Raw genomic sequence first — 22,718 nt, forward strand, 5'->3', positions numbered from 1 at the left:
CATGAGTGGTGTTGGAACATCAAATAGTTCTAAACTATTGTTTTCATACGAAAAAACACAACTTTATGTTATAGATCAGCAAATAAACCTATTGGAAAAAATCATAGTACTCACTGGATTGCTATAAAAAATGTGTCTCCATAATGTTTTTGTTTCAACATCCTAGCATAAACAGAAACGGAGATAATGACCAAAGTTGAAATCGCCCAAATTTCAATGCATTAAGTTCATGTATCACCAATTTTTCCCACCCTGTACATTGAATTTCAAGACCTCAACATTTATTACCTGACATCGATTGTCGCTTCAAAAGCATACCTAGAATGATGAAACAGTGTATAAGGTAAGTGCAGGTAAGGGAAACCCAAAATACTATAAATTTTTCTTGAAAAGAAGTGACAGTCGGGTACTGTACCTACAGTCTGTATACACAAAATCATTAAAAAATATTCAATCATTCCGGGGTGTTCATATTTCAATATCATTTAGTAGGTGTATGACTCATGCACTTTTTGGACACTCCTTTCTAAAGCTTCGTGTCTGTAATATTGTTGAAATAAGATCAATCCCAGCTTAACCACATGCTATACGCCAATGATTACGACAATTAACCTTTACTGCTTTTTACGGTATTCGGGGAAGACTACTAAAATTTTGTACTGGATTACAAGCATATGTATATTTAGTTAATTGGATACTCATGGTGTCATTTGCAACGTTTCGGAGTTTTATGTTAGTTGTTATGTTTTTTATGAACAGTGATTCAATACATCTCAAATTATAGGAAGAAAATTCTTCCTATGAGTCTATCTATTATCAGAAGGTCCCAGACGTTGAACTATATTGTGAACTGAAAAATGCAGCATTCACTAAATTGAGATTCATACTCACCTACGAGAAATACAGCAAATTGTCTCAAAAAATCGCGCTGCTGTAATTATTATGTTGTTTTTTCATCCAAGATAAGGCCAACCTGGGGAGATTACTGGAATATTCGATTATTCACATTTTGTATCATTATTTCAAATGCATGCTTCTTTAGGTTTCTACCCTTATAAACAGTACTTTTTGCTTTTTTCATAGATGGTGTTGTGGATGTAGTTAGTTCAAGGTTCAAAAGCAGAAATTTTTCATTATTATCCATTATTATTATTATCAGCTCTTGTCTGCATGCCGTTAAAAACTTGCATTATATTTTTCATTATTATTTATAATCTCGTTGAATATCAACATTTTACTTGAGTGATTACTTCAAAATTTTTCAATACCCTTTATACAGGATGAATCTTTGACTCATAAAATTATTTCAACAGTAGATTCTTGGGGACAAAAGAAACTCCTTCCTTCCTATTTGGCCCTGCTAAAAAGATATAGCCATTTTAATTTTTCATAATGAGCTAGGCCACCCTTGGAAAAACAAAATTACCTTCAGCTAAATCTGTGATACTACAGATCTGTGGATCTGTTGTATTCAGCCAAAGTACCCAGTTTCTTATATTTCACAGATACTTTTTAATTTTTGAACATAAAATTACTCGAAAACGCATATTATAAACTCCTGATTTAGATCAATACTAATATACCAATGAAATTCTTCATCAGTGGAACTCGATAATTCATTGAAGTTATGAATTTTTTTGTTTGCATTCATTTTCATAAGAGAGACAAGTAGACTTAGGTACATTTTTGAAAATGATACAAAACACCTTACCTCCGAATAGATCGTGCAACAGTGTGGTCATTTGAAAAATCAAATGACGGAAATAATACACGCTGTTGCCCGACATATACATATCTTTGGCCTACTTCTAGGGGTTGTAGCTCAGCCATCTTAGATATTTCATTTAGAGAGTTTTTGGTGAAATGACCTATTCAAATGACTTCTACCTTATGCCAAAAAACCTCACCTTTGAAAACACCCTGTTTACAGTATAAATGAGAATAGGTCCCACCTGGCGAGACTCATTCATTCATTGCTGTATCCCGTTGCCGGAAATGAATCTACAAAAAGACTAAAAAAAGAAAAAAAAAAGGAAAGAAAAAGAAAAAAAAAAAAAGAAAAAAAAATGCGAGCAGACTTATAGTTTTTCAGGGCTAATTGCGACTATGTGCTCTTCTGTAACTGTAGAGACCCAACTGACCTACAGATCCTACCACATTCCGGGCATGGATAGTCACCAACCAGATCTGGCCGCCGCTGTATCCTTCTCGAGTCTCCATTATAACTGGTACTGTACCAAACCAAACACCTCCACTGCGACCTGTCTAACGCTAGTTGTTCCCAGTTATGATTGGCATTAACTGATTTTAGGGATTGATGTAGTGTATACTTAAACCGCTTATACTGGCCTCCTGGTTTCCAGGCTCCCTCAGTGAATTAGCCATATAGAGCTATTTTGGGGAGTCTTGTGTCTTGCATCCTCAGAATGTGGCCGCTCCATCTGAGTCGGGCCCTCGTTACTTGAGTCTCGATTGTTGTACAACTCGCGCGTTACAAGACTTCTGCATTCGAAACTTTGTGGAACCATCTGATGTGCATTATTATCCGTCTTAGATGACGTTGTTGCGTTTGTTCAAGCTGTTTAATATGTCGCCTATAGGGCGTCCAGCTTTCGCTTCAGTAAAAAAGCGTTGGGAGGACGACTGCTTTGTAAACAGCTGTCTTGGTCTTCAGATTGAGGTCGTGATTTTGAAACACTCTGTCCTTTAGCTTCCAGAATGCCCGTGATGCCGAATTGATACGCTTGTGTATTTCCGTGTCTAGGTGCCCTAGTATTTATGGAGCTTCCCAAGTATTTGAACTGCTCGAACTGAGTTTCATTTTCCAGGCTGATATTTATTTGAAGGCTCTCTGGCGGACTTACCAGGATTTTGGTGAGAGAGACTACTATCTACAGGACGAGCTTAAGACATTCTAGACGAGACTAGGGTCTACGAGAGGAGGTTAGGTTTTACTATAAGAGACTATGTCCCACCTGGAGAGAATAGGACCTACGATATAAGTCTATTACCTTCTTGACAAGGCTAAGGGTTTACAAAATGAGCCTAAGCCTACGAGATATATATGACTAGATACTACTAGGCGAGACTAGGGTTTGCGAGACGAGATTCCATAAAATGTTGTTAAGATTTTATGTAAGTCTCGTTGTTTTTCAAGCGTACCAGGAATACGCATACGCATACGCTTACTGGGTGTTGTATCACAGCCTTCTAAAGGAAGACGGCCGTGGTTGTATCAACTACATTTTATAGCATTGAAAGGAGTTCGTTATTATGATGTAAACCAACAATACCTTTGATTCGAATGATTATTCTAGACCACAGTGTGTAGTGATCTTTAGAAAGGCATAACGTAGGTGGTTCCCGTTTTTTCACCTCGGCAGAACGACTTCATCTGAAAATAATCGATTAGCTGTATAACCAAGGCAAACCCAATACCCTATTGTATAGAAATTATACCCCAAAGTCAAAAGACCCTTCAGGCCCTTCGGACCCGCTCTACGACATGGTATCGTAATTATAGGTGGGGAACCCTGATCGTGCAATCTCGACGGCGTTCGGTCGTTCTCGACGGATTTAAACACTTGTTGCTCAAGGCGGCAAACTCGAATAGAAACTCAGTATGTTTTCAACTGTTTTGGCGATCGGAGCGTGAAGTGTGCCTTTACTCAACTTCTCCCACTTGTTGTTTACGTTACTATACCAATGACATTCGCAATCAAGTCAATTAGAACAATTGTTACTAATTAATCTTAAGTGTATTGCTCCGGGAACAACCAGTTACTCGAAAACAAGGTCGGGCAAATTGACATTATGCCTGTTGGTTTTAAGGAACATGTAATTTGAATTATTATGTTGCGGTCTTGTTTGTGTTGCCCTGTCTCTCCACCATGAGATTAGTGTTTTTGAAGATGTGCAATTTTTGGAGGAACTCCGTGCTCAATCATCTTTTGCTTTTGGGATGTATTGTCGTTTTATCTTCAGCGTCGATACTTGGTGACGAATGCGATTGGACTGGAAGGTAAGAGCAAGACGTAAATTAATACTAACCACCAAAAAAAATATATAGGTACATAGGGGCATATATATATTTTATAGATATACATATATGTACTTATAATCAGGTCATAATTTTTTTCCTTTTTTTCTCTTCAGATTTTATGTATATTTTAGGCAATATTCCTTCTACTCCCTGTTATTCAACAAGACATAAAGATTTGCTTTATACTTCAAAAAGTACTTACGAACTATAAAAAAATAATGATTTATGAGATATAGTTTAAGTTTGTCCGCAAGAACAAACTTGACGTTGGCACATCTATTTCAATGTTTTATTAAAAATTCTATTTTATTTAATTTTATTCCCGGTTTCATAAGAACAAAACACGCCTTTTCATTTTGGTTTTTAACGAATTACGAGCCTTCATATTTGACAATTTTTGTAAATGAGAAATGGCGAAATTTCCATATTTAATGGCACCTTAGATGGTTTAAGTTAGCAATTCAATCTTTGTAATGAAACGGTGCATTTGCCATTGAAGAATTAATCAAGAAAACCGCACATGGTGAAACCATTCTTTTACGAATTCATTGTATCCCAGGCAAATATCATACATTGTACTTCTAAACCTGCAACCCTTTCATCGAACAAGCACGGGTTATGTATATAACCCTGTAACTGTAGAGAAACTGGGCTGAATCATGCTCATACTTCATTGCAATGTTAAAAGGAGGCATTGAAGCTAATTTTTCAGATTATGAATTCCAATCTCTCTTTTCAATTCAATGAAATCAGAAATTTTTGCACTCTTCTTCATATTGAATATCATTGTTGAACTATTTCTTCCGAGATTTCAGCCCTTGCATCTCAAATAAAAAAAAGTTCTGCTAGAATGTTCGTCTCGATGTTCATACTGAGATTATTTCTGGTCACGATCAGGTGTACAACGAGTGCAGTTGCCCTTTAATAACACTTCTATCTCTTCAACATCATCGAGGTGTTTTAATTGGTTTTAAGTTGAAACATCCTCGGAAATCGCTGTATACATGTAACAAACAGATGACATTTTTCGATTTATGCCAAGTATTCATGAACTAAGACCCCTAGAACCCAAAAGCTGATGCATTTTATCGACGAACACAGTGACAGAATGCATGTGAATAATTTTCAAACATACAATACCAAATGATAAGGTTTTCGATATAACTTATTGCTACCCTATTTCGGTATCAAGTTCTTGTCAAGAATAGATAACACATGTTCCTCTTACTAAACCGAGCTCTAAATAGTAAATTCCAATCGAAGGACAGTTTGACGTAGGATTAACTTAATTAGTATCTCAAAGAGCTCAGACGATCAAGAGATGGATTGATTTTGACAGTTACCTTCTTATCATGCAACTTATCTCCCCTTGAATCGCTGAACTGTGATTAAATTTTGATCTTTTTTATCGATTCATCAGCTGGATCTCGGAAAAGTGTCCATCGTTTTTAGGACATATATTTATAGCTTTCTTTCAATCTTGTCCATTTTAATCTTGACTTAAGGAAATTTCCATACAATCAACACATTTATAAACGTCTGGGGGCTAAAAATTCACTGCAAGAAATAAAAATTGTACATGTAATTAAATTTCCACAAAATCGTAGGGATTTTTCCTTCAATTGTCTCAACCTATAGGTTTTTTTTTTCAAGAAATTAAGAGTTATATCCTCAAACAGATGTTATCAATCAAGAGGCGTGTCATTCAAGTTATCGTGGTAGGCATGAAAAAAGTCCAACTAAAGGCTCTAATAAAATGACATAAATCACGAAAAGCACGAAAAGTAACAGATATAGTTGGGGAGCCGACGATGCTATATCGGGATTTACTCGAGCGTCGTGGAGACCTAGTGGATTTTGAAGATTAGATGGTAGAAAGAAAAAGAGGTTCTATGATATATGCACTTTCAGCGGTGGGGAAAGCGTCTGCAGGGTCTCAAAGATGTAAAAAAAAAATTTTTCCAGCGTGTCAGATTTTTGGAGGATATGTTAATTGAACCCAAAGGAAGCTACTTTTCAAGGGACTGACAATTTGGACGTGACGCAAGGTCACAGCGGTCCTTTGAAAATGTAACTTTGACGATGATAAAAATCCATTTTTTTTCGAATATTTTCCTCCCTGTACCTCTAATCTTTTTTGTATTCATTATGAAAGTTGTTGATAATAACCTTCTAAACAACTTTTGTCTGAAGCAATTTTGCATACCATTCTCGAGTTAGAGGGCGATAAGGGCGAGAGCTTAACCACACATGCGAAAGGGCAAGGTCAATGTAGAATCCCAGTCTAATCTACAATTGTCAAAATGACAAGGTACATATTTCTATGATGACAATTTCGAAATTAGTCACGAAAATTTTAGTATTGTCTGTGACTGAACCTTAGAATGTACTATTTTCTAACCAGTGAATTTTCGCTTCAACAAGTATCGTTAAACACCTCGCATTAATCGCCATATATCTCAAAAATGTTTGAACGTAGAAAAAATTGCTTGGGACAAAATTTGTAGAAAATGTTAAGCTCTACAACTTTTATAATGAATGCGAAAAAGATTTGAAGCCCAGGGAAGGAGATAATTCAAAAAAACTGAATTTTTATTGTTTCGGCTTGCTTAAACTGTCAGATTATATTTTTTTTGTTATTCTTGAATCATTAGCTTCAAAATAAGAGAAAATGCCACCGCGCTCGAGAATGTACACGTGACTTTTTTTTTGCAACTTTGGCGCCCTCCCACACATTTTCGACACACTTAAATTGTCAGATTAAGAGAATATATACTTTTCAACATGTAATTAACCACCTATATCTTAATCTGACACGCTCGACTATGTACAATGATCGTTTTTTTTTTTTTATATTCTGACAGGCTGTCCTAGACAATTCCCCTATATACAGGTCTAATTTTTGGTAGATGTACTCTACAGTGTCCAAGGTATGTCCCCTTATATTAATCTGACACGCTCAACTAATATACTTGTCTCGGTCACCTCCGTAGAGCTAGTTGTCAGAAACGCTCATATTTGTGGTTCGCCATACTGTAAGCCAGTCTTTTTTTGCTCTTGGTATCTACCTTAATATTTCTCGGTCCACATACTACAAACAAGTATTATCGTCATTGCAAATGCCAACCAAATTCGTGATAGGACAAATCATCATCGGAACAGACAACTAACATATCACTATCACAATTGCTGAAATTATGATAGATTTGATATCTCTTACAAGAATCAATTTTATACCTCACTAGTAGACTAAAGATCTACACTAGTCAGTTCTCTCAGTATTTTTATGAAAACACAACAGAAATAAAGGGTTATCAGTGCAATTATTCGAAGCATACCATGCTTCGAATGTCATTTTATTGAGAAAAAAACAACTTTATTCTTTAGTCTGGATGTTGCAGTTCTGACTCAACTTCTGAGTTCAGACGACCATAAGTATATTATCCTTTAAAACGAAGCAGACTGTCGTTCCTGAAAATCCATAGGCATTCCTGTAAAAAGTATTCAAATGATCAATAGCCTGAAACCTCGACATTTGGCACTGCGTATCATCATCGTGAGAACTGGCGCTTCCAGTCATCTCTCACGAATCAAAAAATTCCGTTTCAACACATGTGTGCAAAATTCTCGCGAATTATGTTGTGTTATTTTTTTTCATCACTGGATCCGTCCGTTCAGATGACGCCAATGAGCAGCTTATGGTTAATGTCAAGAGGTATTTGGTGTGGTTAATGAGTTGTTTGGTATGGCATCTGCTAAGAAAGCATTAAAAAATTGAAGATACTAAACAGTTTATTAATGTTATTATTTCGATTTTCTTCAATAACAGATAGTTATTGCGATCTCGAGATAGTTCTTGTATTATTAAAAATCGATGATACAAAAATCACGCAAGGCAAAAAAACATAAATTACAGACTGAGACAGCATTCTGTCCAAACTTCGGTCTTCATCACAAAATCGTTTTTTTTTTTACTTAAAACCATTCATCACCCTGATGCAACTAAAATGTTCGTTCGACGGATTATTAATACAGGGGTAATCTGTCACTTATCGTAAAACATAATATGGTGTTATATTTTCTTTATATTCTGACACAAAAGTGTCAGGTTTCATTGTTTCCAATAACGAACAGTCTGAAATCGACTTCGAGAAATAAAAATTATTATCCTGTTTGGGTTACGTAAAGAATTCCACAGAAACTATCATGAAATGTTTACCTTATGGACACACTCGTAGGTTGTGTAGAAACTTTATTGACTTCGGAATAAGTCCGTGGACACGTCGAATAACAAAGAGGTGTTTATATATTCCGGTAAAAAAAGTTTTATAAACAGGAGGTTGCTTTGATGAATTCTAAGATTTAGTACACTATGCTAACCGACCCCTTTCCTCTTTGCAGTCACAACTAGACGCTGAATGAGTTGCTAAAGACATACATTTTTAAAACTTCGTATGACAGATGAATAAAATAAAAATCAATTATAATTCTTAGTTTTCCACTGCACGTCATTTTATGAGAGAAATTAAATTTTTCGAACCATCTGTTCAACTGTTAACCACCGGTCCTGAAATATTGACAGAAAAGGAATCTACTTGTCGTATCATGGCGAGACACAACGGGATACTTTCAAGGTATTCAAAACAACCTGACTTTGCGGTCCCTTTTATTATAATCATTTGGTAACTTTATGTCGTTTATGTCTGAAAAACTGGTCGCTAAGCAGTCATAACATTCGGAAAGCAGGCCTAATGAAGAGGTCTAGAAATAGGCTCTATTTTGACATTCTGAATTTTTCAATAACATCGAATGGGGTCCCATTATCCCACCATAATGATTCAACTCGATTAAATAAAACTCATAGGTAGATAATATGAAATGCAAAATAGCTCAGGAATTATCGACGAGAATTAAGATTAACCGAGTTTTATTTGAATCTTGTACTATCTTTGAATCATTTTTTTAAATTTTATGTGTTCCAAATCACAGTTTTGGGGATACCATTTTTTCAGAATATATCTGAAAATAACTTCAGTTTATAATTATAGTCATTAAGTTTTCAGCAATAAAAATAACAGGACACTGGTTTTTGTGATTTACTCATTGAAAAAAATTCAAAAATTAACCATACATATAATATTATTTTCAAAGGCTACTCAAAGTTGCTATTAAAATTAAAAAGTGAGCAGAATATAAGGGTACAATTTAATTTTTTATTTTGGGAACCGTTTAGAGTGAAAAAATTATAAGGGTGCAATTTTAAAAAACTTGGGGGTATTTTTTTTTTAGTGGTGGTAATTAGAAACCTCGTTAGAAACAAAATGTGCCAGAATTTATGATTATTATTTTTAAGGGCTGATTTTACGTGAAATTTGAAAAATTGTTTTGCATAATTTTTCTTTTACTGAGTAATCGTTTAGAGTTAAAAAAAAATAGAAGGGTACAATTTGAAAAATATCTGGGGGTAGTTTTTTTAGGGGTGGTAATTAGAAACAAAATTCTAATGACGGATACTGGTAGAGTTCCTGATGCCAATTAGAATACTTTTTGTTTGAACTTTCTACCTTATCCGAGACCTTATCTGAGAGCCGAGATATTGGCCGTTTGGAACATTTTGGTACACCCAATATAACGTAGTTATAGCCACCCCGTATACATGTCATTTGATGCACATTTCACAAGAAAGGATACTCCATTCACATTTATTTTAGCAGTCGGTTGTCCATGAAATAATTTTCTCAAATTTTTGTAACTAGAACGGAGTAAGGTTGTCACTCATGAAATGTCGTTAATGTCATAACGCCGTTGCCACAACTAATATCAATTAATATTACAAAAATGCCGAAAGTGATTGAAAAATAGACAGGTTTCACAAAGTGCTATTTAGAATTCAGGCCCGCTCATTCAAATAGTTTTACCCTGATATTCTAAAATCCACAATACGTTAGACGGTAGCGAACATATTCAATGTAAGAGAATAGAGAATTTAAATAATGTTTCACCTGAATCTAAACGACTTATATTTCAGCTGAATATTTCCACAATCCGAAAGATTGTGAATGAAGAGGATGACAAACAATTTCCTTCTATTGGGGGACCCAAAAGAGTGGTGGCATTTGAGAATTTTATGTTTGAGTGAATTAATGCGAAAAGTTTACTACAGGATTTTCGATGAATGTCATCGTAGAATAAGTTCACCAACAAATACGCGCCAGTTGTCCTGTTAATTGTTTATTCATGTGAAATTTTTGTTCAAAGGTGAAGTTCATCTTGACTTGAAACTTCCTTTGATTCCTTTTACTAACATTGATGCAAGATGATTTTTGCTGAAGAATTTAACATTCTTGTAATTATCTGTTAATTCCTCCGGGAGATACCCATTCCAAACCACTGCATCATATGCATTTCATCTTCGGGTTAATATTTTTGAAATCTAGAACTGTTGTAACGTATTCAAACTTTAGCCAAAGAAAGTAACGGACATCAACTCGCCTCAAGCTAGTGCATATTATGATATTATACTGATCTCTTGTATTTTACATGCAAATACATATCTGGATTTGGTATGCCTTCAGTCAGTTTGTATAAACTTCAATTATGTTCGTCACATATTTTCCGAAGAGATTCGACATTGTGATAAAATACGTAATAACAGAAACTTTCACGTAGAACGGGCAACATAGCGTTGATTTAAAACCCAAAAATGTTTTGACAAGCGTCATAACCCCACATTTTCGTACTATACCAAGTGAAATGTGTCAAATTTCCATGGCCAACCGAGTGCCAAAATATAAGTGAATGGAGTATATGTATTGTCTCACTTCTATAGCAGTGTAGAAAGTTTAGAATTGAGACACAGTCGTTTCAGCAACTTACTTACTTGCACACAAAGTAGCTTAGCGGTTTATCCATCAGGGGACCATTGCCACTATGTCAAATGTGGATTGCAGCTTTGATATTCGATCGGTTCATAAAATTGTCAGATCCTTTGGTTGATTGTTTTCCCCCAGACCAGGATTAATCGCCTGTTAACCCGAATACCGCTGTACAGAATCGTCCGAACCGCACGCATCAATTAAATGAAATAAAATCGTCACGAGCCTTCAGCTTGTGCAGGAAAGTGTGAAATCGACCAATTTAACCGTTCCATGAATCGGTTCGATTCATGGCATTCCGTGAAAAGCAAATGTCTCTCCGTCTTCAGATTTCAGACACCGATCGGGTCTATCTGGTTCTGGCACGCGGTCCAGCGCAGCGCCAGCAGCGGTCGAACGTCAGAAAGAGTGTTGCCGCGGTGATGGGAGATGAAGGTTGTTCAATCTTTTTCTACCGGCATGCCCGTGAAATTATTCTATATTGGTTATATGTTATAAGTTATTGGTTCCAATCAGCAGAGCCCATTTCCCAATTGGATTCGGCTGCCAAATAATGAGTTTTTGGATGTGTGGAGATAATTTTTGCCAGTTCAAATGCATGAAATGAACTATCGAATATGTGTTTTTGAAAAAAAAGTATATTAAAAATGCATGAGGAATGGAGGTTTCGTCGAACCAAGGCAAAATGTCGTACAAAGTTTAAGTTTAAGTTGATGGTCAATTATAATTTTTTCGGTCAGAAAAAGTTTTAAACGGAGATTGTGATTTCGAAAATGCCCAAAATTTAGAACATTCGACATGGATAGAATCGACCATTGAAGCTATTAATTATTTTACAACCAAAACAATTATACATACAGTGGTTGAAGGTAACTGTGTACTGCCTCATACGAAATATATACAGGGTGTGCCTTTGACCAGTACAAATATTTATAGTAGATTCTTGAAATCAAAAGAAACATTTTTCTTCTATACTATTTTTTCCGATTCGGCTCTGATGAAAAGATATAACCCCTTTGTTTCCTTTGTTTTCCTCGAAGTTTTCATAATGAGCTGTGCCACCCCTGGATTAACAAAATTACCTTCAGAATAACCAGCTAGATCTGTGACACCACACAACTGCAGATCTTTCAAACAGAGTTGTATTCAGCCAAGGTACCCAATTTTTCAAATTTAACAGATGCTTTTTGATTTTTGTACAATTTCTGGCAAACGGCGCATCATACGAGAGTATAGAGTACCTACTTTTATTTCACAATAGGTTCAAATAATCATTAGATAGCGTCCAACTTATGGTGGTATTCTGCTTTCATCTGTAAGCCAATCTGTAACTTTTCATAAGCTTACAGGAAAATTGCAATTCTGGACGGTTTTTAGTGGTCTGTAGCTTACAGGAATCCGTAACTATTTACGATAAGTAGTTCAAAAGTGACACTGTGAATGAGATAGTGACAGAAACATTTCCAGAATTGCATTATTCACGAATCTGTCAATATGAAACTTACAGATCGATTGTACGCTACAGATTCGTAACTTACGAATGAAAAGCAGAATACAACCATTATTAGTTTGAAGAGTTGGGTTCTTCGAATTTTTGGTATTATTATGTTAAGAAATGGTCATAATGAGAAAACTGGAAGACGTGGGTTATATCTTGTGTTCGCAAAAGATTCATCAAATAAATGAAAAACCATATTCTGAAATTAATTTCATTCGATAAAACCGTTTGTGAGAAAGAACTAAAATAACATTTTTTATGGTTTCTCAACAGACTGTATCGTTTAAACCGAGCCGATTCGGAAAAAATGGTTAAGTCAAAAGTAGTTCTTTTGACTACTGTTTAAATATTTATAGGAGTCAAAGACTCACCCTGTATTGTGGTTTAAATTGAAGGCATCAGAAGGTTTGTTTGAGTCTAGAAAAACAAAATCATTTATTTGAACTTGAAGACCATAACCATGTCATGTCTCTCAGCACAGTAACCACAACTTTTTAAATTCGGGTGGGTAGAGGTCCGACCATGAATTCTGGAAATAATTTTGATTTTTGGAGCGACCAATTTGAGAGGTTCAAATTTGATCAATTAATAATAATAAGGTTTATTCAATTCCTACAATTATTGTGGTACAACAAGAGGGAATAAGTCAATTAATCTCAATGATTACTCCTTACAAGATTTCTGTGAGTTTTACTTTACAAGATTCAAAATATTCTGGTAAATTGTATGGTTCAATGTTCAGCAGAAATTTCATCAATTGGTTTTTCAATATATTAATATTTTTCATCAAATGAAACTGTTTAGGTAACGCATTGTAAATCTTCATGCACATGTATTTTGCATTGTTCTGTATTAGTGTCAGTTGTTGCCTGGGGTATATGTAAGGGTTAATTCTCCTAGTATAGTTGTTGTTCTCAAACTGTTTAAACAGTTCACTGTGGCTTTGTAGGAAGATAACACACTTCAACACATATATTGCTGTCAACGTCAATATTTTATTTCTTCTGAAAACACCTCTGCACGTCTCACTGTATTTCATTCTATACATAACTCTGATTGCTCGCTTTTGTGTTTGAAATATTCTGTTCAAAGATGTACAATTTCCCCAGTAAATAATGCCATATGATAGGGTTGACTGAAAGTTGGATTTGTATAAGCCTTAATGTTAGGCCTGTTTTGGTTCACTTTTAGGATGGTTCCAGAACGGTTCAAAACAGTCGCATATTTATTTATTCAGCGTAAGCTCGCGCGTAGCATGCGTGTAGCTTCCCACACCATTGCTGCTCCACTACTTTGAACCCATTCAGAACCGCCTCAAGTGCGAACCAAAACAAAGCTGTTAAATCAAGTTATACAGAGTGAGAAAAAGTAAAGCACATAATTTGTACAAAATGCTCGGACAAGTCAATTTGTATTTCAAATTAGGCAAATTTTATGTATGAGGAGCTTGTCATGCCCCCTCTATGATGGGTTTAGGGTAGTCGAGTTCTATTAAATGGCAACTCTATTTTTTATGCCAGAAATTGATAAAACTTTTGTATTTTTATCAACTCTTTTTTTGATAAAGGAAAAAATAGTTAATTTTAAATTCGAATTTCAATTTTTTTATGTATTTTGACGTTTATTAAATGCTTCAGGAGTGATGAATGTTTTTTTAAGGATAGTGATTGATGAAAAAACGTATCAATTTTTTGTAATTGTGATTTTTATTTCAAATAATTGAGTAATTTCTGCCTTATCCTAAGATTCAAAAATAACAGATATTTGTGGAAAATGTCTCCATAGTATAGCTCTTAAGTAGTCTTAAGTAGTTCTAGTCCTTCCAACTTGAGAGAATTGAAAATGTAACCTTGTCTTCTTCAGCATTTTCGAATCAATTAAAATAAATCTTTCTCGCATAAAGTTTCCCTTGGGAATCTAACCCTTTACTATGCTCCATCTGCGAAAGCTACTAACTAAAATAAACCATATCCATGAAAGTATGTCATCACCGACGAAATTATAAATATTTACAGCTCGTCATCTCAAATTCTATACGAACTGAATTAATACTCAAGTTTTTCGTGGTAACAGTTCAATGTATTCTGTTTACGAAAAAGAAATAGAGAAGCAAAAGCTGTAGGTATTTGTTTATGGTCGTATATTGAGATATCGATTGTGGAAATGTCCCACGAAGTCAGTGATATTTCACTCTTTGAAGCAGGTACCCTTTTCAGATCTCAATTGCACTTCACTTCGGAACCGTACTCTGTAACCTACATCTGATATATGAATTTAATCCTCCAGATCAAGCGGCTTCATTCCAATCAAGTAGTAATTATAGGGGGACAAGTTCAACCGTTAATGTACTCATGCACCGTAAAGTCAGGTTTGAATTTGAAGCAATAATCCGTCTTCATTCGCCTTATCGCCTCTTTTTTCGAGTTTCGTGATGGAATTACAAACATAAATCAGCATAATCTTCAACTCATCGGTTCAGCGTCAGAGTCTTCGATGTAATGAAAATTTTCTTGAACGTTAACTTTCGAAAATGAATGTGAAATGAAAAAAAACTTTTTTTCTCGTTAAAACACTATTTCCACGAAAAAAAATTAGTGAAAAGTTCAACTAGACTGGTTTAAGTTGTTCCTTTAGATAAAATACTGAAATTTTCCTTAATCATCATGTGTATCGTCAAAACATGTCTTATTTTTTCTGATGGGTGTTCTCCACCAACACAAGGAATTGAAATTATGAAATTGCTCCTGCTTCAGAAGATATATTTCAATTCATTACATAATCTAAGGACTGATTAATCATCATGTGTATCGTCAGAACATGTCTTTTTTTTCTGATGGGTTTTCTCCCCCAACACAAGGAATTGAAATTATGAAATTGCTCCTGCTTCAGAAGATATATTTCAATTTATTACATAATCTAAGGCTCGGAAACAGTAGCTCTTCTAGTTTCCGAGATTCCCTCACTGGACATCGAATTTGGGACACCCTGTACAAGTTGACCCAGTGTAGATATAGTGCCTGGCCATATTACGATAATATTATATTATCAAGTTCGCTGTTAACGGCTACTAATGGACCTCTTCGAGGTGGGGCATTCGATTCTTTTGGATCTGCATACTTACTACATATATGGACGCGTTGATAACTTATAATGTAGTACATCTAGAACGGAACAATGGCTTTTTCGAAGATAATGCCGAAGGAGGCGTGAGCGTAACTAAATTTCAGACCCAGCCTAAGAACCAATAATGGATTGAATAATACGAGAAGAAGGTGACTTGATGAAATATTCCTCAGATCATTTACTTGACGAAATGGTATGGAGTTAGTCAGCGAATTTTAGTACCGGCTCTCTCCAGTGGCGTAGACGTGATGATGTACGGCCACAAGAGTTTTTTGATGATTCACTGAACTCCTCTTGATATTGCAGACTTGCTGTGATGAATTCCTTTTCAATTTTTAAAAAGCAATATTTTACAATAGAGTATAAGATGCTGAATTGTGGCGTTGAAATATGGAATGTAAAAAAGATGATAAAAAATCCTGAATAACAATATTTTCATTTTGACAATTATTCCATTCATTGTTCGTGTTTTGCCATTGCAACAGCTTCTTCAAGTTCATTTTCTTATTTTTCTTTAAGCATTCATCATCCAGACTAGACTATCACCTTCTGGAGTATCTCTATTAGTCCATTAATATCACGGTGGATCCAAATTATTGTTGAATGTATAATTTTATTAACCTTCTAACAACTAAAATTACTAAAACGATTTTCCACACGTATATATTGCTATTATAATGGCATCTGCAAATGTTTCGGATTATTGTGTCTTTATAAGTTTAATTATGCATTTTCATTAAGTGTCGTCCAAATCTATTCCACATCATTCCATAATTATAAAAGTTTAATTGAAAATTCTCATTCGAAAACTCCATTTACATTATGATATAAAATAATATTTCAACACCATGAAAGCAGTCACTTTCAACATCGGCTATAAAATGAGAACCTGCCATCAGCCATAATGATAACAAATATAAAAAAAAACAAAAGCTTCTTGAACATCCATTCAAGTGGAGAATATTAATAAAAGATATATCGTACGTTCACAACAATCAAAGATGGCGAATAGTACCATAAAAAAGCTTTTAGTGTTATTGCTCAAGGCGGCTCCGGGCGCATTCGAAAAACAAAACACCAACACCTTTGAGGGCGGCCATTTTTCGATTCGTATCTTGTAATAATACGGCGTTCGGAGCGGAGCGTGCAGGTATTCAGGTAATTATTTAAAATAGCTTATGGATTGTGCTCCCAAAAGAGGAAAAGGGTATAATACGGTATTGGATCATAACGGGCAGTTCGATTTACGACACCATATCACAAATGTGACTCATCGGAAGTGGCGATTTCTCCCCATTCTGTCTTTAGGACGGGTAGTCACCGTTTTAGTGGTCAGTTCAAAAAGAGAAAATGAATGTCTTACGTCAGAAACCACTAATTTATATGAGGTTTTTATTACAATTCAATTCAATCAGTTCGTCATCTCGGAAAGTCAGAAATTTTTTTATTCGTCAAACGGGAAAAAAAATAAAATTTTTTTTCATTGAAGAACAAATATTCATTCATGTTATTAACTTTCCGAGGTAAAATTATCTCTTCTATGAATTTCCACATGAAAAAATTTCTCGAAAAGTCTCGCCGTTGGCTATAAGTTGTATCCTGGTGAAATTGAAAAAAGACGTTAAGTGCTGAGTGCTGTCATTTTTTCGACGAAAGTGGAAACTATTGTAATTTCTGGTGGTCTTTTCTCATTAACTCCTTATACGGTTTGCTAGAAAGTCCCCTGGTCTAAACTCCTCTTAAACAGCTATGATAGAATAGATAGACATAATATGTATATCTGACTTACTTCTTGAAAATGCAATCGGAAAACACATAACTACAATAAGGTCACCAAACTTCTTTTTCTCCTCGTTACCATCTACCGTTTATGTAGATACCATTTAAATGTAGAGTAACCCATAACACATTTCTCTTACGCAGATGTCGAAATATTCCATTCGAAATAACAGGATAATATATTATGATAAGGAAATTTTCTAATTTCCATATTGTCCAACGTTTCTAATGCTAAAATTATACAAGAATGATGTTCCTTGGAGAATTGTATTATAAACAATAGGAGTGGAACCCACCTAACAAGAAAGACCGTAATTTTTCATAACAAGTTTAAATCCGTGTCACCAAAGTTTCTTGAAATCTTATGCTGATCACGTACGAAAACCATTAAGCCCTTGGTACTATAAAATATCCCGTTTTCTACGAAACAGAAAGCGAAGCGGTTCTTTGTTCTGGGCCGACCCTGTTAGATGGGTCAGCAAAAAGGTAATTTATGAAAACGCCGAAAGATCCTATGATAAATGAACGAAAGTTGGAGCCTGTCAGGTTACATGTCATGTACAGGTTGGCTTATACGATAATTTGGAGAATTTTGTGAGTTCTGAAAAGAGGTAATGCTAATTAATTATTTCTATCGTTGTTTTAGTGTCACCCCTTCGAAGTTTGAATTCAACGCAAACCTAAATATCTTATGTTTTGATAGAAAAAACAAAATGATCAGATACGCTGGCTGTCAGCAGTCTTAAGTTCTTTAATCATTATAAAAAAAATTATACAGGATGTGAATAGTTGCGAGAACATTAAAGGGATGATTCCTTGGCAAAAACTTGTTTGGGTGTCTCATATATTTTGTCTTTTTGTGCAGCCCCTGTTTAGATACAGTTCTCTGAAAAGCAATTTTTGATTTTTCTTAGAAACCGAAAAACTGACAGAAATGAAATGAAGCAGATATTCTCCATGGGAGCTGTAGTAAAAGCCACCCCTACAATTTGTTTCGCAAAAAACTTTTACCCTTATTCGTATTACACCATTAAAAAATTAATTTTTAATATCTTGATTCCTTGTGAAGAAATATGGTACTCTCTTGCTAAAACTAACATACCTATACGACCCGTATAGGCTGTAATTATTTTCAAACTCAAATGTTCCTATATAGTAGACGGATATCAAGCTGACATTATAGGGGACCACCATCACAATTTTTTTCTAGCTCCCGCAGAATGTCTGCTCAATTTAATTTCTGTCAGTTTTCTGGTTTGTCAGAAGAAAATTAAAAATTGCTTTTCATTTAACATTTTTAGGGGGCTGTATCTAAGCAGGGGCTCGAGCTGTTAAAAAAATCATAAGAAAGACCCACACTATTTTCGATAAGGAATCACCCCTTAAATTTTGTCGCAACTATTCGTTCATTCACACCCTGTATATCTGCCGATTAATTCATTATCAATTGTAAAGAAATTAGCGAGAAGAATGCTGTAATTTGCCTCGTGCAGAGATTCTTAACACTACTTGTGATGAAAATTTCATTTTCACTAATTTTATATTTTGATCTCAGTTAAATTTTCGGAAAAACTTCCAAGAATCATAATTTTTATTTTCAATCTACAATCTAACCTTAAAACAGCGAAGTGTTGAGTTCAATACGTCAGGTTAAACTTCCCATTATTCAGGATGACACTCCCATGCAATGTGAAGTTCAATGCTGAATCCGCCGAAGGTATTAATTCAAGGGTTACCAACCCACGTGTCTGTCTAGATGGAGCAGACTCAGATTATGTGTAACTTAGATTTATACCACTTGAGAATAATAAAAGGCAAACAAAATGCAAATCTAGAACTTGGAGAGACGTTGGTGAAGAGATGCAGACGTGTCTGTTCCTCCTATAATTGAATGCAGCTAGAGATATGTTCTCAGTTAGCCGCCTACTCTCTTCAAAGAGAATAAACGAGGAGTCCTTTTAGGGGGTCATGAACAAGAGAAGTCCTTTGACTACTTGTGTTTGTGTGGGCTTACAGAGTTGCATTGGGAATTTAAGCAATATGTGAAGAGAGGTTCTTTTGATAATTCAACGGTTCTTGGTGTTGCATAACAATTATTGATTTGATTTTTGGAAATTGATATATGCACTATTTCCAATTTCTGGGGAAGAAATTGTGATTGACGAACTCCCAAAAGGTATAATTTATGGTTGAATGTTTCAAATGTATCTGATGCAGAAAAGATTAAAACACTAATAGTGCATTATTCAGTATCTAATTGTAGAATTTTTGTGTGTAAAATATAAAATTTCTTGGTGACGTCCTATATCCATATTCAGTTTAATAAGTTTCACATTTTGTCAACTTCAATCGGGATCAATTGGAAATAGTAGCTAAGAAGGTATCTTGTGAAATTGCATGTTTCTTTGTTTCGAAGAAATTACTGAAGTTGTTATCTGATTCAATAAAAAAGATTCAATATTCTATCGTTTCTAATAATTATTGTTTCTGTCTGTATCGAAACAAACTACCTAAATACTCACTTGAAATTTTGTCATAATTTGATTTGAGAACAATAAATGACAAAGAAAGTACGTAATGATCAAACATATTATATTTAATATTGCCTTGTGATATTTTACAGGAGATAAGGTTATCGTTGTGTATTTTATAAATTCCGTAAATCTGCTTTATATTTTCAGTCGAAAATGGAGATAAATATTGAAAACTTCATTTGTATCTGTTCAAGATAGTTATATTATTTTATTGGTGGCATCTGAAAAACATTGGTCCTCATACCTATTCTCCGATAATTGATTCTTCTTTAAAAATCAGTACTTGCTGTATTCATCACGTTTAATTTTTGAGTCCTAGTAAGGTCAAAAATGACCTATCCAAAGAATTGTTCTCTTGAAAACATGGAATTCTTGATTTGAATGCGGCATATTGAATAGATGTCAAAATCGAAATTCATTTTTTCAAGTAGCCGCTACATATTTCTCCCTAATAGGATTACGAGCATACCGTATGGTCCGAATAAACTGGTTTCGAGAAACCAACAACCTCCTCGTCCTATAGAACGCCTACAACGCGAGCTACAAGTCATTCCTTATGATAAAATTTAAATAAAATGTAGTTTATAGTTTATGTGGTGCCCACCTCCGCTAGGTCGATATCATTAAGTCTATTGTTATGGTTATATCTCATACCACCCGCTAACATGCAGAAAGATCTTGTTCCATGGGTGGAACTGTGTCCTCTGGTATCATTAATTCTTCAGGTGTGCCATTGTTCCGTGCTATTACAGTTTTTATTGTCGATGGATTTCTCTGATAAAACAATAATACATTTTCGATTTCTCAATACGACAATAATAATAACGTAAAAACAATTTTTATCCTTGGATTATATAGTCATTATGATATTGAATGTTTGAAGGAGAAGGGTTTTTCGATATTTAATGATAGTTTTTGTTCAGTGCATATATTTCAGATCTGGTAACATTTCTTTCTTTATTTCTTTCTCACGAAGGACTAGGGAATTTTAAATCGATTATGAAGGATACTTTTATTTTAGTAACGGTTAAGAATTGGAAATATTCATTTCAGTTTTGTTATTTACAACAGTAACGATGACCGTATTTAGAATCGTTTTTGTGACTTATAATTTAAGCACGTTGGTTATACCGGGTGGCCCACCCCAGATGCGCCGCTCATTTTGAGGGAGTGAATAAAGATATTTTGAAAATCTTTTCTTGTGGTGTGTGTAGGGTGTTCAGAAGCAAAATTTGAAATTATTGTCATACATACAGGGTCAAGATTAGACCAAAGTTACATTTTTTCAAATGTAACACTCTGTATTTGACCTCAAAAATGGAATGGCAAGTTCAAATTATGATGATTTTCTTCAGATCACTTTATATCTTAGAAGGACCATTTACGAGATAATGGCGAAAATGGTTTACTAGTTTCGAATTAAAAATCGAAAATTGCTCAGAAACTATCAGGTTTAGATGGAGGAAAATTTTATGAAGATAGTATAGATAGTAATTTTTAAGTTCAACGAGATATAAAAATACCGGGTGTGTCATTTGAAATAAGAAAGTTTTCGACGATTATTTGTAGATGATGTTTGAGAATTAATTATGATCACTCTGTATATTCCAGAGTTGAAATTTTTTTTATATGTACCTAGGAGTAGCCAACTTGTCTACTCGAAAAAATTCTATCTGTATCGCTGGCGTAACTAGTTTCTTCATGAATTGCTATTCAAAAAACTTTATATTTTGGATTTTTCACCATTATCTCGTAAAGGGTGCTTCTGAGCAATGGAGTAATCTGAAGAAACTCATTATAACTTGAGCTTGCCATTCCATTTCTGAGGTCAAATATATGGTGTTAAGTTTAAAAAAGTGTAACTTTGGTCTATATCTTTGTTTTCGAACACCCTGTATATATGAAAATAATTTTAAATTGTGCTTTGCGACATCCTACATACACCATAAGAAAAGATTTTCAAAATACATATCTTCATTTACTCCCTCAAAATGAGCGCCACCCGGTATACAGGATGAGTCTTTGACTTGTACAAATATTTTAACAGTGGATTATTGAGGTCTGAAGAAGCATTTTTTTCTCATACCATTTTTTCCGACCCGGCCCTGATAAAATGATATACCCATTTTAAGTTTTCATAATGAACTGCGCCACCCCTAGAAAAACAAAATCACCTCCAGAATAACCAGCTAAATCTGTAACACTACACATCTGTGAATCTTTTAATCAGAGGTGTATTCAGCCAAAGTATCCAATTTTTAAAATTTCACAGATACTTGTCCATTTTTGAACATCAAATTACTCGAAAACACCGCATTAGGTATACGAAAAAATATTAGGAATACTTTTATTTTACAAAACGTTCAAATATTCATTAGATAGCGTCCAACTTATTTTCAAGAATTGGGTTCTTTGAATTTCTGGTATTTTTATGGTTCATAATGGTCATAATGAGAAAACTGGAAAACGTGGGTAATATCTTGTGTTCGAAAAAGATTAATCAAATAAATGAAAAACTATATTCCGAAATTAACCTCATTCGATAAAACCGTTTGTGAGAACGAAAAATACCATTTTTTATGGTTTTTCAATAGCCTGTATCTTTTGAACCGAGTCGATTCGGAAAAAATGGTAAAGGAAAAAAGTACTTCTTTTGACCTCATGAATCTTGTGTTAAAATATTTGTACGAGTCAAAGACTCACCCTGTATAATATATTGAGCAGTATGATACTTGGACAACGGAGGTCCTTTCAAGAAAATGAATTATTAGAGCATTTATTTCCATTCTCGAGGAAAACATCTGAAATAAAAACAATAATATTATAATTTGAAATCTCTGCACCTCTACTCTTGAAGTTTGGAAATA

The 22,718-nt window shown here is 34.5% G+C and overlaps 1 protein-coding gene across 1 annotated transcript in view; it reads left to right on the top strand.

Moving 5' to 3' along the window:
• The first annotated feature begins 3,610 nt into the window (after positions 1-3,610).
• LOC123320763 (meteorin-like protein) overlaps positions 3,611-22,718 on the top strand; it is a 57,417-nt gene continuing 38,309 nt past the window's right edge. The window contains exon 1 of the mRNA XM_044908176.1: positions 3,611-4,021. Coding sequence (XP_044764111.1) covers positions 3,891-4,021 — 131 coding nt within the window. The 5' untranslated portion in view covers positions 3,611-3,890. The remainder of the gene's footprint in view (positions 4,022-22,718) is intronic.

The sequence above is a fragment of the Coccinella septempunctata genome, chromosome 1, assembly GCF_907165205.1.
Source record: "Coccinella septempunctata chromosome 1, icCocSept1.1, whole genome shotgun sequence".
In the NCBI taxonomy this organism is placed as follows: domain Eukaryota; kingdom Metazoa; phylum Arthropoda; class Insecta; order Coleoptera; family Coccinellidae; genus Coccinella; species Coccinella septempunctata.